At 35.8% G+C, this 16,868-nt stretch overlaps 2 protein-coding genes across 2 annotated transcripts in view; one reads left to right on the top strand and one right to left on the bottom strand.

Moving 5' to 3' along the window:
* cenpp (centromere protein P) overlaps nucleotides 1-16,868 on the top strand; it is a 108,375-nt gene that overhangs the window by 24,418 nt on the left and 67,089 nt on the right. The gene's annotated exons all lie outside the window — the stretch shown is intronic.
* Nucleotides 5,967-11,478, bottom strand: omd (osteomodulin). Its single transcript, XM_088917359.1, has 3 exons — nucleotides 11,398-11,478; nucleotides 7,182-8,152; nucleotides 5,967-6,870 (listed from the first exon to the last, which is right to left on the bottom strand). Exons 2-3 carry the CDS (start codon nucleotides 8,128-8,130, stop codon nucleotides 6,596-6,598), a joined length of 1,224 nt encoding a protein of 407 aa, XP_088773485.1. The 5' UTR covers nucleotides 8,131-8,152; nucleotides 11,398-11,478; the 3' UTR covers nucleotides 5,967-6,595.

Below are 16,868 nucleotides of genomic sequence, written 5' to 3'. Positions count from 1 at the left end.
AGCATTGTTTTGTTTTTTTTACTTTTTAGATCTTCTTGTGCAATGCGTATGTCTTGGATTATTGTTGTGTTAACATAACAGCCATTGTTTTTTGTATGTTAAGTCATTAATATATGTTAAAAACAAAACAGCCCTTGCACATATTTTGGTGATACAATACATCTCTCTACCCAGCATAAAAAAACATGTGACTGATACATGGCCCCTTCCTTGCACCCCAGAAAAGAGGAAAGGGGCCCAAAAATTAACATTTGAGGAATGGAAACAAGTGGAATGTAATAGTGTATAAGTAATATTAAAGGTGTGCCAGCAATTATATGAGCTTGTAAATGTTTACTGTCCTAGGCACTGAGCCAGATCCCGGAGAATGTTTTTACTGTGCTAATTTGCTATAGTGCATTTTTGTGTCAGGGTGATTTTTAACTGTATGAATATTTTCTAAATCTATAAAGTATATTTAATATATAACCTCCGGTTTTAGATATTCATCACAACAATCACACTAGGCGTTAGCCCCAGAGATATATACATATTTCTTTATTTCACTTTGGAGATTTCTATCTGTACATGACATTCAAAAGGGAATATCTTTGCTTGACTGGGTGTGTACCAACATGCTTTAACATTGTATATTCATTTGATGTTATACTCTTAGAAGAACACAGTTCAAATGCTTCTGGGTTGATGGATTACTTAACAGCTAGTATAGAAAGTACCTATTAAATCTTATAACAGACTAACTTGTTTCTCACCGCTGTGCATAGTCTTAGCATAACCCAATATGTGTGTCTTTGTAGCGCCTGTGACCTTTAAGGCATTATATCATGTCAGTTATTCAAGACATTGCAGCTAACTCCAGACCAGCTAGTATTTCTTTCTTGAGAATGGTGGTTGAGGGAATAAAATAAAAAAAACTTTATTTGGACGTTTCACTAAATCTTTATGAAACACTTTTAAAACACAAATCCTGGAGTAAGGTCAAACAGAAAATATCTAAATGTATTTGTAGCCAAATTATTCCATACAGAGATAACATTAATATTCGCTAATCCATGCCAAAAGGTGTATCTGGGTATGGACAAAAAAAGCTAAAGTTACATGTGAAGGGTATGATGTATGATGTATGATGTTCTGTTATTGTGTTGATGTATAACATGGGATTTTTTTCTTTAATGTGCTTTTGTACATCAAGAAAACTGAGACTTTGTGTTAAAGCTGGTGTAAAAGTTACTATTACTGTTTTGCACCTGCATTATTATATTGTGGACTTGAGACATTTTTTTTAATCGCGTGTGAGTGTGTGGAGAATTGTGTCATTCCCATTCTGCACACTCATCTGTGTATTTTCGATATAACATTGTGTCCTTGTTCTGTACAGTGTCTTGGATTATTGTACATACATCTTTGTGACAGAGAGCTATGTTAATGAACGGTGTGCTAATAATTGAAGTGACAGGTATGATAATACCATCTGTTACCTTCAGGGTTCTTAGAAAGCGCTAATGCTGAATTGCTGTGCTCTTGCACAGCTATATACAAAAATGGAAGTGTATGGGAAAAATGGAAGCCTGGCTCATGCTAAGTACAATTGTGAAATTATTTTGAGCCATACAACAAGCAATTTATAAGAGAATGATGAAGGAGGAAATAGTAAGCAGAAGAACATGGGAGGATACGTACTGTAAGTTCAAAAGGAGCTTTTTAAAGAATTGCAGATAAGGCTTTTTAGCAAAATGTTTTTTAAAGTCAGAGCCAAAGAAAGTAATGAGTTGAAGACATTATTCCTGAGAAAAAGTGCCAAGTTTTAAATAGAAGCATTCATGTCTTCTATGGTTCCTCTTGGAAATTCATTCTGCATAAGATGGTATGTATTATAATATATTTGAACCAAGCACTTTTCATATTAAATATGAGAGATGAATATTCACTGTATAGTGAACGGGAATGTTCACTGTACAGTGTTATGAAAGTGTTTGTGTTTTGTTTAATTACTTTTTCAAAACCAGCACAATTAGCTACATAAAATAATAAAATAAGAAATCCACCGCTCAACTGTCAGACTTCAAAATGACTCGAGATCCCAAAACATTAACGTTTGAAAACATACGTTTTCTACAAACTACAGATACCACTATGTAAGTCAAGACACTATATGTATTTTTTAAAGTTCAATTAAGATTAAGATGTAATCTGGGACGATCAATGCTGATGAGACTAATAAGACAAATATTGCTTTACTTGACAAAATTCAATCCTTTTATGATTTGACACTTTCTTAAACAAACAATATTTACATGTAATAACATTTTGAAGGTAGATGATAAATGTTTTGATTTTTTTTTCTTTGAAAAATGTCCATTAAATGGAGGGATGCAAAAAAAAACCTCTCTTCCACTGTCATTTTTCCATTATGTAATGGAAATAACCACAGCTGTGAAACAGTATTGTTATTATGTTTCAAGCATTTCAGTACATTTCATGGATGCTGAGTTAGAAGAGTTAGAACAGGGTTACTCTTTGGATAACATTACAGAACCACCCACGATTTTATTAACCTACGTCGTTCTAGATTTTGGTATTTGGAAGAGGAGAGAATCTACATTCTCACCCGTGAAACTTCTCTCCAAGGCAGAGTTGAGATCTGCCACTGGAGCAATGGAAGTTTGGACACATTCCATCCACCTTGGATGCATAAATTGTTAAAAAGATGAGGAGTAAGTATTGTGGCATAGCTGATGTCTGAACAACTAGTATTTTTCTTCATTGCCACAAAAGAGGTATAATGTAACAATAGGTTAATGACATTTATGGAAATATTTTTTTATTCATTACCTGTGTGAAAATTGCATATTGTGTTTCACTGAAACTTGAAATTGCTGATCTGTGGAATTTGAATCTTGTCCAGCAATATCTTTGGCCAAATATGCATAATACTGTCCCAAGAGTAAAATAGATGATTGTACTTTAGTTAATTAAATTACTACTTTTAACAGCAAATTTTATAGTCATTTTAAAGTCGTAGCATCTCTCTAGTACTGTAGTGGTTATCAGTACTGGAGATATTGATATTTTGGCATGCTGAAGTTGGGGAAAAAATGTTGATTCAGGAATACAACAAGCTGCTTGTTAAAATGCAATTGATTTGTGGAAATGGTATTTTATCTGTAATCAAAGACTGGAATCTATCTAACATACCCTGCCATTGTTTATTTTTGTTAAAAGGTTTGAACTATTTTCCATACTGTACTCCTCAGCCATGCTTTGGCCTGAAGCCATGGAATTCAGTCTCTCAAGGAGTGACCTGTAGTGTGTGATAGATTAAACAGAAGGATTTCACTTGAACTGCTCAGCATATAGTAGGTTTCAGAAGTCCTGAACCCTGATAATTACTGTAAGTACTTACCACGGGACTTTCCCTTGGTGTTGAACTGAGCGGACTGACCCTCACACCTCTGTGGTCATCTCCCCACCATCCCTCACTTTAACATTCCTCTGGGTCAATTTAGAAAAAACAGCAAAGATTAGCATCTTTAATTCAAAATGGGAACCACATGGAAGTATTTGTGGGAAGTATGTGGAAAAATTCCAGTGTACAAAACTACCTGTGGCCTCAACACATTCAAATCCCTTCAACACCTTTGCTAATTTACCAAATGTTCAGGAGCTAATGATATCACAAAAGAACACGCACTTTGTGTAAATGTTTTCATATTCAAAATAAAATATAAATAATTTAATATTTCTTATATCCTTCTGGTTTGATAATTGTTATCTTCTGACTGAGAGGACTATTTTCTCTTTTGACCCAAAAAAGTAAAATAGACTAATTTAAGTGGAATTGCACTGTTTTTAATTAGTTACCCACAACAGATGTAAATTCACATACGCTTTGAGCATTTTGTTTTTAAATGATTGATTCCCCTTGCATGCATCCTGTGGAGCTTTTTATTATTTTCAATCATATACAGTTTATAAACTTTTTAGTAAGGTGTTACTTGGTTAAAGCCATGATTTGTGTTTCTGCATGTAGGATACAACTTAAAGCAAAGTTTAGGAAATATATTACAGATACACACAGCATGAAAGATAAAAAATAGAATTTTAGGTGCAGGAAAAGTGTAGCATTACATAATCAGTTTAAATGGAGTGATTTAGGTTGAATCATAAATAAACAGGAATGTGAAGGGTTGTACTATACGAATCTGTATGGAAGATATGGGCACAATGTATTTTATGGTGAAAGAGTAAAATAGGTATAGTATGAATTATTAAATTGGGATGTTTAAAAGAAGATCCATCTTCACAAATGAGACTGTTAAGGCTGGATGCTTGAAGTTGCCACTATTAAACTTTGGACAGTGCCCAGAACATGAAGTCACATACTGTTGCACGTATTGAGTTGCAGTAGTTTAGGATAGGCGTCTCAAAAAGGGTTAAAGCAGCTTCTCCCCCTCCTCCCCACACACATCACCCGGTTCTGTGCCTTGAGGGGAACTTCTGCAGCTGGAGATCTGGAAGTCTATACAGCTGACTCCTGATTTTACAAAAAAGCACTGAGCTCCACTGCATCACTGTGAGCCTTCCTCATTACAGCACCAGGCATCTTTTCTCCAAGCCTGAGGTCCAGAAAGAAACTGAGCATCTGTGCTAATATACAAAGCCATAAGCTTGAAGGAGGCAAAAAAAAAAAATCAGAGGATTAAGGCTATAATAAAATTAAAATGCAAATGCAATTTAAAGTTTGAACTTCTTTCCTCCAGTTTTTTTGGAATCTTGTTGGTTTCAATTTGTGCTCCAAGTTAAAAAAAGCAAAACTGATTGTATTTGACAGTTGGAAACAACTAGATCTGTGGCATAATGACTAAAGGATAATCGGGTTATTATATATACTGTAGGCCTAACGTGTATTTCCCATGTAAAGTGTTAAGCATGTATTATTAAATTCTTCAAAGGTTCTACTTAGGTTCCCGAAGTCAGGCTGAAGAAAATAGTTTTTAAAAGAACTAGAACATGATATGATACAGTAGATAACAAATTAGTAGAGAGGGTAACATTCTGCTAAAGGCACCCGAGTTATTAAATTATCAATGAAGAACAGCATCCAGTTAAACTAATGAAGTCCACTGAGTTTGGTATAGTGACATAGATGTACAGAAGAAAATGGACAGAGTATATGATGTGGTGTATTTAAATTTTAAAAGGCTTATGATAATCTTCCAAAATAAGGAGGTAGGCATTCAAGGTAATATACAAAGTGAATACATAATTTGTGGTGATAGAATTTGTGGAGTACTCAAAAAGATTTAGACAAAATTCAAGAAGGGCAAATACCTGACATGTGACATTTAATGTAGACAAGTACAGAGTGTTACATATGGGCAACACCGAGCTTGATGTCGCTACTAGTGGAAAAGACTATCTGAGTGCATCTTCAAAATTGTGGGTAAGCATTACAAAGTTAGCAATATCTGGATAGTTTTAATGCGTTGAATTAAAATAAAGGGACGTTGTTTCAAAATTGTACAATGTCCTCTTTTCTCTTAGAGTACTATACATGAACAGTAGTTTACCATGTTGAAAAATTGTATTGCTGCTTTGTATTCAGTCCTGCGAAGAGTGACAATATTTATTCTGTCTTTCAAATGTGTATCCTACTCTGACAGACTAAAAAAACTAAAATCTTTTTAATCTTGAATGGAGAAGATTGGAAGTCTTTCCAAAGCATTCAAAATTCAAAGTCGGACCATGGTCTTCTTGAGAACAAACATGAAAAATAAACCAGGATGAGATTTCTTAGTCACTTATGCAATTGTAGAAACTTATATTTAAATGTTGATAGTAGGATTCTTTTGTGTCACAATCACAACATATTAAATATTCCAGTAACCTTTGTTTACTGTTTTTATACATTTCAGATTTCAAAATACATTTAGTGTTGATTGCTATTAAACCACTGTTCCATGGAATGCTGCCAAGATATTTTAATTGTTTTATTATGTACACTGGCTTGTTAAGGTCCACAAAGCATGAAAAAGTCAAGTATTCATCTACAGTATGTATAAAAACAAACAGTTGAGAGTAGAATTAATCCTGAATCTTTGTACTTGGAAAATCATCTCTATTTTTCCAGGTTAAATAAAAAAGGGAACAGCTGGTTAACTCATTTTCATTTTTCAACTGATAGAAGCCTAACATGCAGAGAAGAGGACATTTTTTGACTTGTGTACCAGTCAATTATTCATGCCTACATTATTCATAAACAAAACTAATCAGAACTAAATATATATATCATGCATTAACTATTCAGCCAACACATTCAAGCCTAATATGCAAGATAGTTTTTGTAGATAACCTAGAAATTGTTCAGTTCTCCTTCTTTGCATTACTTGTCATACATACATTGTTAATAATGTCTGATCAAACAATGTGTCTGATCAAACAAGGAGAATTCAAGGACAGTCACAAGCCTTCTTCTGAAACTGTAAAGAACTGGATAGGGGTGAATACTTAACTGATCTGAGTACAAAGATAAAACCACTGTATTTTTGAGTACCAATTTTACTTCTTAGCATTATGAATAAATATAGCAGTTCTTTCAGTTTTCATTTGGATACTCTTCAACTAGTACTGATTCGGGCTCAGCAGGTATATTTCCTCTTAAACGGGGGCGCCCTGGTTGGAATACTGGAGGTGGGAGGTAGTTTTCAATGACCTGTTGTTCACCATAGAAGATATTCTGAATGCGTGGGAAGCACTGGTAGATGTAGTAGTTTATTGGGCCTTTCAGCCTGTTCTGATCAATGCGAATGTAGGTAAGCAGATTGGGTCTTAATAGATCAATTGTAGGACACAAAAGGGAAACATTCAGATCTGTAAAACAGAAAGAAAAGTTTTTCATTAATAGATATTTAGTAAAAAAAAACAGCATTTGAGCAGGACGACTATATTGTGATTTATATTTTACAGAATTTGCTAGATGAAATACATTACTGAATGTTTTTTTAAGTTTAGAAAGTTGACCTTCAAAAACATATTTAACAGAATGACTAAGCATATGTACTGTATATTTGTTGGAGAACCTATGAATGCACCATGCAGAATAAATGCACCATTTAATATTAAGATTTAACTAAATGCCCAGAACAAAAGCAAAATCAAAATGTCTGCAAAACAGAACCTACCAACAAACTCATTATGATTGAGGTATAGGTGCTCCAGGACTCGTGGGATAAAGAAGGCTTTAGACAGTTGGTTGTGACCAAGGTTTAGCTCCATCAGATCTGACATGTTGAATACTTTGTAGGGAACATTCTTGAGTTTGTTGAACGATATCCTAAGGGATATGAGATTTGGAGTTTTCTTGAAGTACCCTTCAGGGATAGAAGAGATGGAGTTGTTCTCCAACGACAGTTGCAGTAAAGAACTTGGCAGGTCAGATGGCATGGATTTCAGCTTGTTGTTGCACAAGTTAATTTGCATGAGCCTTTTCATACGAGTCAGGATTTTTCCTTTAACGGCAGCATCTATGAGCTTGTTGTTGCAGAGATCAAGTATTGTGAGATTCGTCAGGTCTTGCAGGGCATCTGCTGACAACTTAGAGATCTTGTTGAACCCAAGAAAGAGTCTGTGAAGACTGTTTGGTAAAGGGGCTGGAATGTCTTCCAGATTATTGTACTCTAAGTGAAGTTGTAGCAGTTGTTTTATTTGGAAAAAAACACCACGGTCCACCATAGAGGACTTTATCTTGTTGTGGCTCAAGTTAATTTCTCTAAGAGATGTCGCATTTGTGAAGGATTTTGCGTTCACAGCTTCGATGTCATTGAACTGAATATATAGGTGACGGATGTGACGAGGAATACTGGGAATGCTTTTCAGCTTCCGATTGTCACAGTACATTGCAAACGGATAGGAAGGTGGGCAAAAACATTCCCTGGCACACTCATATGGGTAATACATGTATGGATCAGCATAGTCAGTAGTAGTTGGGGAAGGAATTTGTACGTCAGTTGGTTGCTTTGTTGGTTCAACATCATAGTCATATATAGGGCTGTAGTTGTCAATATAATCCTGACACATAACTTCCATACCAAAGAGAAGGATGATTACTAGCAATTGATTTTGATTGCCCATGGCTCAGTTATGCCTGCCTCACCTGTAAAAAAAAAATATATATATTTATAATAACTGTTAGCATGGCTCTTCTGGAAATCCAGTTTAGGCTGCTTAATGTATGTCATTATTCATACCTGCACTGACCTTACTTTATAATAAACATTGTGCTTTTGTCCTTTTAAAAGCATTTTTGCTTGTTTACTATCACCAGTTAGTGAACTATTTTTTCCTTCAAAGTGGAAATAAGCAGTGTTTAAAACTATAATATTTGAAAGAATTATGGATAATAATGTTACCACACCCTATACTGTAACTAAAAAAATAAGATTTGCTACATTTCAATCTAGTGAAGACTCAATGACTGTTAATTGCATTTTATTAGGGAGATATTGATAAACATCAAAAACCTGGAACACTGTGTGTCAACAAAAATATTTATGTGAATTAAATTTTTTTTTTAGATAGGAACTTAATTTCATAGACAGGAAAAAACATTAAGCATCCTAGGTGTTGGTATTTTTAGCACAATTTTATCTGAATTAAGACTGAGAGGACAGCTAGAAACACAGAGCTCCAGTAGGTCCTGTAGGTTTAGACAAACCCTAGAATAGTGAAGTGTGAATTTTACTTTAATCTGAGCATAGACAGTTCTCCACACAGATTGTGGCCACAGCAGATTACTCCTTCATCAGGTGAATAGTGAGATATATACATTGTTATGTAATATACATGTAATGTGTTTAGTGATAAATGTGTGTGTGTGTGTGTGTGTGTGTGTGTGTGTGTGTGTGAGGCTGACGTCTCACATTTGTATAGCTTCTAAGGAGGGAAAAACACATTTTAAAACTTCTGTAGCAATACCCATTGAAAGAGTTAGGTGTTGAAAAAAGATGGCCCATTGAAAAAGTGGATTGATACAGATCATTGTGTTTCTACATACAGCCCAGCAACCAGGGGTGCAGTCACAGGGGTAGTTTTCAGAATTGGAACCCAAATACTCTGTTGTAAATTGGACCATTCTGAAAGTCCAGCCCCAAATTATACATACTTTAGTGAATTAAATGCTAAGCTGCTTTTGTAAAAATGATATTAGACAAGCAAATTGTTTTGTTATAGCTACCATTAATGACAGGCTTGAAACGTGGCCCATTATTAATTTCCCAGTGTCTCTTTGTAACCTGATCCTTGCTGCACCACTGCCAGGGGCTAGAGCTGCTATTGAACATTTTTTAGACCTTGTGGGAGTTCTGAGACTCCTCTCCATCTTGTTTGAAAAAAAAAAAATCTGATTATCGTTATCGTGACAGTGTAATTTAAAATATACGGTTTTCTTGTAGGTGGTCTCTTCTATTTTTTTAGAAAGAACATGTGTTTGATATATTGATCTGAAATGCCTGGAAGCTTATTGTCAAGATGATTGATGTCTGCCACCAGCCAGGTGGTCCGTGGCACCATGGCTCTGTGTACAGTACATGTTTTTGATTTCCAGCTGTAACTCAGAGACATTTTTATTGCCAGAATATCTCTTGAATTGTTGAATGTCTCTGGGAATGAGTTCATTGCAAAGTGGCTTTTGTCATTGTAATCTCACTGCTGCCCAGGTTTACAAGGGTCTTCTGGAAAAAAGGCTCTTTTTATATTGAAACAGTCTTTTATAAAGAAAGCATTTCAGAACGATGCCTGTTTTCACAGTTTTGTCTTAGGTTGCACACCATTTTACTACATTTTACAAAAAGCAGGTTTCTGTTGGCATAATGTGTTTTCTTCTTGGATGTCTGGAAAACTTCTGCTCAGACACTAGAACACTGTTTCTGGTCAAAGTATGGTACAGATCATAGGGTGACTTTTTGGATTTTAAATGTCACAGAAGGGGTAGTTTACTTCTTGCCCACAGATAGATTTCTGGGGTTTTCTATGTAGTGTTATAGTTAAAAAAAACTAATTCTTTTATTGCATGATGCATTTTCCTTTTCAGATGGAGCAATTCACCTCATCAATAGGTCATCTTTCCCTTATACCTTAGTAGTAAGGAAGGAATTACATTAATAAATATATATATAATATGCTGTTTAATAATAGGCAGAACATATTTGGTAAAACTGTCTCATCTGAATTTGATAAATTAAAATCAGACAAAATGAAGTCACTTTTGGATATGTAGAGGCATACTGTTGAACCATAAACTGGAGTTAGACAAATCAGTAACTGACTTGTTTGTTGAACTGTAAGTTTGCTGAATTTGCAGTTCCTTCATGGAACACTTTTGCTTCTCGTTATTGAAGAAAACTACATGCAGATTCTTGGCAATAAAGCTTCTTAGTGCTGCTCGCCTGTGCACTGCAATGGATGGACCATTACTTGTCAGAGAAGTGATGATGTCAGAATTAAAATGATTTTTTTCAATTCATATTTATATTGATCTTTGATTTTGATGAGTTTGTTTCATCTTGTTTTTGTACTAAAATATTTTACAGCCTAAAGCACACAACAGTAAATATAAAAAAATCAAGAATTAATCAGAAGATTTTGCCAACAGGACTATTGTATTTTTTGTATGTAATTATGCATACGTAGATACTCCCAGGACATGAATCTGTTCTCAAGCATAGTATATAATTTATGGCATTTACATAAGCAAGAGAAAATGCACCATAAAATAGAATAATAGTAATTCTAACTTTATTGTTTGTATTCCAGTTATACACACATGGATGACTTTACTGTCCTATAAAATCTTTATTTCCTACTATCCCTGCAATTGCATCTTATATTGCAAATTGTAGTGGCCAACAAATGTTGTTTTCAATTGTCCAAACAGACAGGTGATGAAACATTAATTTTAACAAAAGATTAATTCTACAATAAAACATTTGATATTTTCACCACTTATGCAGTTCCAGATCACTTCTGACACCCTGTTAATGTAAGACATTTCAATTGCTCAAATCTAAGTCTTAACAGTATCAATGAAAGTACTATAGTTAAAATTAACATTGACAAAATGTTTAATCATTGAATAAACAGGGGTGCCATTATTATTTGTTTTCAATTAATTGCTTGCAAACGTGTTTATGACTATAATGTAAGAAGTTGAATTTATTCAGTAGTAATCATTTTCAAATCACTTATAGATGCAATTCACATCCATCTACCTCTTTTTAAAATTTAAAATAAACATTAAAACAGTTAAATACGTATTTATCCACACATCTGATTCTGATTTTTTTTTAGCAGTTACATCAATGATTCTGTAGTTTTCATTCAAAGCAAATTTTAATATCATACCTGATAGATATTTTTCTTGGTTCTCTGGGTGAAGAGCACCCGATTCCTTTAAATTGAAGCCAGATTCCCAGAACTGTGTCTGATCCCTTAAGGTTAAATGATTGAAGCCACTGCTCTCCGTCTGGAATCTGCTGTACTTCAAGTGCTTCGTACTGCTGCTTAAATGCCTTTGGACTAGATTAAAAACCGTCTCTCCATAGAGCAAATTATTTTGGAAGCAAACAGGTCCATGTGCTCAGTGACCTCAGTCAAGTCTTGTGGTTTCATCTTTTTTCTTTTCTTGGGTTGAGGTGAAGTACAAGTTTCCTTCAAGACTAAACATAAGGGATCAATAGACATTTAAACGATACAAGATGTGCTTTGTGATTTGGTATTGTTATGGCCTTGGTGTCTTTCAGTGACTGTTTTGTCAAACCTTAAGTTCCTGTGGGTGTTTTTTGTAAGTTTATGGTTGCAAGCATGCACTCTGGTGGGTCTCATTAGAAATGTTTACGTGACTTCGTCAGCAAAGAGCAGCTTAGAGTGCCTAATTGGTCTCCCTCCAAATTTCAGTGAGCACTTGTGAGGTGTCAAAAAAAGAAGATCTAATGAGAAGTATTTGGGATCTTGTGGCTGAATTTTTTTGTAATAAGACGCAGACTTTCAATAAACGCAGGAACAGTTGCGATCATAGTGCTTAGAATGAAGCAGTACAGTGTGATATTTCTGAGTCGACATTAGAGACTAAGCCTTAAGAAACATTTTTTTAAATTCTGGAACAACATATAAAATTGGTGACTGGGCTAAGTACATTCTGATGCTACATTTTCCCATATTGGTGAGATGACAAATCCTCATCTATACAATTTAAGTCTTTGTTAGGGGAGTCCTTAGGAATTGTGTTTACCAGACCAGTCAACAATTTGTCAAGAATAGCCCACAAGAGTTGTCATGTCTGTCCAACAGTGTGAAATGCACCCCAGTTACTGACAGACAGTGGTGTTATATTTTGCAGTTGTGCAGTGCAGGTGTTTAAGAAACATTTCCTTTGCTGAAAAGGACCACGTTAGTACCCAGCCAATGTCCCAGAACTACATCTTGCTGCTTTTCCATTGCACCAGCGGCTGTGAATATGCTAGATGGTTCCTGGTGACAACTTCACTGGTAGCTGATTATTAACGAATAAGAATTCCACCATAAAAGCACTTTTTATCCCAAAGGATTGCAAAGCACTTTACATGCAGATGTGTTCCCACTTCTTCCACCTCTGAAGTGTAGCCCCCACCAAGGTGATAAAAGGAAGCATTTAAGTGCCTGCAGCCTCAGAACACTGTAGATCAGGTGAGTAAACTACTCCACCAGTTAAATTAACAGGAACCTTTAGGTAGAGTAGCTACCCAAACCTATTGTTTGGCCCCTCCTGCCCCTCCTTCCATACCAGCGCATTGCGTTTGGAAATTCTGGTCCAGAGGGAAGAGTCCAACCTGGTAGCCCAGCAACAACACCTTTAGCAGCCATGTCACCCTGCAACTCACACCTGGCAGCCCACTGAAGCTCAGCAGGTGTGAGCCTGGTCAGTACCTGGATGGAAGACCTCCTGGGAAAGCTAAGGTTGCTGCTGGAAGAGGTGTTAGTGGGCCAGTAGGGGGCGCTCACCCTGCGGTCTGTGTGGGTCTTAATGCCCCAGTATAGTGATGGGGACACTATACTATAAAATCGTGCCGTCCTTCGGATGAAACGTAAAACCAAGGTCCTGACTCCCTGTGGTCATTAAAAATCCCAGGGTTTTTCTTGAAAAGAGTAGATGTGTAACCCCGGTGTCCTGGCCAAATTTCCCATTGGCCCTTACCAATCATGGCCTCCTAATAATCCCCATCTATGAATTGGCATTCTGTTCTCCTCCCCACTGATAGCTGGTGTGTGGTGAGCGTACTGGCGCACTATGGCTGCCATCGCATCATCCATGTGGGGCTGCACATTGGTGGTGGTGGAGGGGAGTCCCCATTACCTGTAAAGCGCTTTGAGTGGAGTGTCCACCTCCAACAGCAGCAGTGTAGCTTCCATTACACGTCTCCCATGCCAGTACTGACCAGGGCCAGCCTTGTTTGGCTTCTGAGATCTGATGAGATCAGCCTACAAGGTGATGATGCTGCTGTCAAGAAACACTGCTGCCTTTTCTTGAGGTCATGTCTCTGCAATTCTCTTAGCTTCAAGTAGTTTTTGTTTTGTTGACTTTGGATTTCCAGGACTTGTGTGGACTGTTAACAAAGTGTTTTTTTTGTTCTCCAGCAGAATAGTTGCTCTGTTAGAAGTTTAACAGGAGTTCTGCCATTTTACCCCTTCAAAACCTTCAAAACCCAGGACTTTTGGTGAATAGCCCGATTACTGCCATTTCTAATCATGTCCTCATGTGACCAGCAGACTGGATGATTTTTATCTCAGGTGCCATCTGTTTAATAATAATAAATCTAATAATAACCATCATCATTTATGTAACTTTCAAAAATAAAAAGCAGTTGCAATCTGTTACTGTGAACTAAATTATATATTGAATGCAATTAACTACTTCCTCCCCTTTTTTACACTTTTGTTTTATTGCTTGTTTATTAATACTTGGGCTGTTCTCCAGGGTTACTAGACTGACTTTTATGACTCAGATGTCGTGCTGTTCTTTGCCCTGCCCTGACAAAAGCTTCCATATTATCACACTGTTTTGTCAGTGTCATTAAATCCTTGGAAAAGCTACACCCTGCATTCCATTTTTTATGTCTCAAGACATCTGAGGCCCAGTTACACTGGATAACCCACTGTTTATTGGGTGTACTACGCTTTTCAAAATGTTTGTCTTATTTTCCCAGTTACAAAATCAAATATGAATTTAGAACTGAAAGCTGACAACCTTTCCTCTATAATGGATTGAGGATCAGTTGTTTTTAATAATCTAAACTCTTAAGCATGAGCTGTCAAGTCAAAGCTAAGGGCATGTCAATTAATTGTATAAAAGTTCTTTGTTATTTATTGTATATTTTCCTGAACAATGTTTATACCTCTCTAGTTCAAAAATATAACCTGTGTTCCAGGAATGTGAACTGGACTACTGGGAAAGGAGAGACTAGTAGTTCGTCCTAGCAGTTATTTAATAGTTTGTATAGTGATTTTGTGGGTTGAGCATGGAAGCATGATGGTTAGTGCTGTTGCCTCAAAGTGCCCAGGGTCCTAGGTTGATTCTGGCCTCATGTGTCTGTCTGTATGGAGTTTGTATGTTCCCCTTGTGTTCATACAGGTATTCACCTGGCTACACTTTCTTCCCATCTCCCGAAGACATTGATTGGCTAGTCTAAATGTTCTTTTTTCCTGTGGGCTAGTGTCTTGTGCAGGGAGAGAGCAACAATGTGCTTACAGTCCCACTTTGTGCCCTGTGCTTTCATTGATGCAAGTCTACTCATTCCGCAATGGCATCAGTGACTTTCTGATAAAGGAAGAATGGACACTTCTAATGTAATGATACTTAAGAAAGCTACTTGAATGAAACAAAACTGCTCATAAGTAAAAGACCCCATTGTTTGTCTTTTATGAAATACACTCACTTTTTGCCTCCATATGTGATGTGGGTGCTAAGTTATACACCTTTTTTAATGCGCTGCAGTAGGAATCTTGAATCATGGTGCCCTTCAGCTCATGGAAAAATAAAATATCATTTTTTTGTATGATCTCACATTGTTTCATTTCATAACAGTATCATTTTATTCCAAAGTTTTTTTTCTGGTGTGCGTTTAATGATCTAGACTCTGAATAGCTTTTTAATTTTGTCAGAATGAAGGAAATGAGGTTTCTGTAATTAATTAATGTCTGTCTGGAGGAATAGTCGCATGATGTCAGATTCACTGTGGAAAAGGGAGGCCCAAATTCTAGGATGCAGTTTCTTAGAATCTTAGGATTAGTATTGATTTCTGTTTTCCTAAACCCTTCTTAAAGAAAAAGAAAATGTTTCTTTTATGCTTTGCATACCAAGCATGAGACTCCCTCTGTCTCCCTGTGTTACAAAATTTGTTTTTTTTTCTAATTAATAATTAGAGTAATTAGAATAATTAGAGTAATTAATTTTTCCCCAGATCCCCAGAAACTCTTTATGAAATCAAGCACTCATTTAGACGTTAAGCCACTTGCAGGGAACTCTGCAGTTGTTTCTCATTCAGTTCATGTTGAGCTGGACCCGAAACATGTAAGGTTTCTCTGAAATGCAAAATCATTATTCCAGAGAGCTCCAATCATGGTTCTGGAGAGACCCAGTTCAGCAGCTTCATTAAAACCCCAGTTTCTAAAGATCCAGAACAAGTCCACTGTGGTCAATTAAACAGGTGACTTGTCACATTAAGTAACCTAGAAATCGTTAAGGACTAAAATCCAAGTATTATTTTGTCTCCAAGGACCTGTGTTCTCTTCATTACATAGATCACTTGCTTGATTCATCTGTAGCATACAGATGTTGCCAGTCTAAATGGTTGAATACGTCTGCCATATTGAGTACAATGTTTTGGAATATGTTGCTAATCTATGCGAAATATATAAAATACAATGTGCTATAAAGTGCCTATTTGACAGAGCTATGTTGTTCTTTTCTATAATCTTTAGATACAGTACTTTCTTTGCAACTTACACAGCTTTACTTTTTAATAATATATGACATGAGCTAAATTGTCTAAGAGTGGGTCCATTCCTTCCCTTACAATTGAGCATGAAGTACTTGCATATTAAATATGTTGATTTCTCTTAACAGTTACTGTCTTATTCAAAGTACTTTAAAAGCTTAGAAACAACACAAAGAAAGACTAAAAAAAAATTGTTCCTGGATAAGATTGTCTTTACTTGAACATAAGTCTTCTCTTCAAAAAATGTATTAAACATTTTTAAGAAAGATGCCTCATTACTTTGATGGCAGCTCTCTCCTCCTAATGTTATAAAGACATTACATTTGTGGTGGGTATTTGTGTTGCCTGATTAATTGTAGTGGGTGCAGTAAATATTTAAAAGTTCATGCTGTGAAAAGTTTACTCTTGTAAGAAAGAGTAAGAGATTAATGTTTTCATATTGATGTGTTGGGAAGCACACAAACTCTTCCAGTTTTACAGACTTGATAGTAAAAGTTTAACATGTTAGACAACTATCACACTTGGACACCAGTGACTATAGTTTATTACAAAAGAGGACACTCTAATCTCTTCAGAGATGCAAATATATTAATGATTCTAGTGATTACAGTGGGGGAAAAAAGGATTAAACCGGTCAGTCTGTAAACATTTTGTATAGCTGTTCCCAGCTTTTGAATGGTACTGCAGTATGTATGCATACATGTGCACTTTTTAATGTGTCTCATTCATTAAACAGCATAGATTAGGTTTTGCCATTTTTTTAGCCAAAACAGCTCACTTTTTCAAATATGAAAGTTATTACTGTTTCTATGAAAGAAACAGTTCTTAAAAGTATTGTGAATT

Source organism: Atractosteus spatula, chromosome 5 (assembly GCF_055471065.1).
Source record: "Atractosteus spatula isolate fAtrSpa1 chromosome 5, fAtrSpa1.hap1, whole genome shotgun sequence".
NCBI classification, from domain to species: Eukaryota; Metazoa; Chordata; class Actinopteri; order Semionotiformes; family Lepisosteidae; genus Atractosteus; species Atractosteus spatula.
The sequence above is the reverse complement of the archived record's forward strand: the minus strand, read 5'-3'. Positions and strand labels throughout refer to the sequence as shown.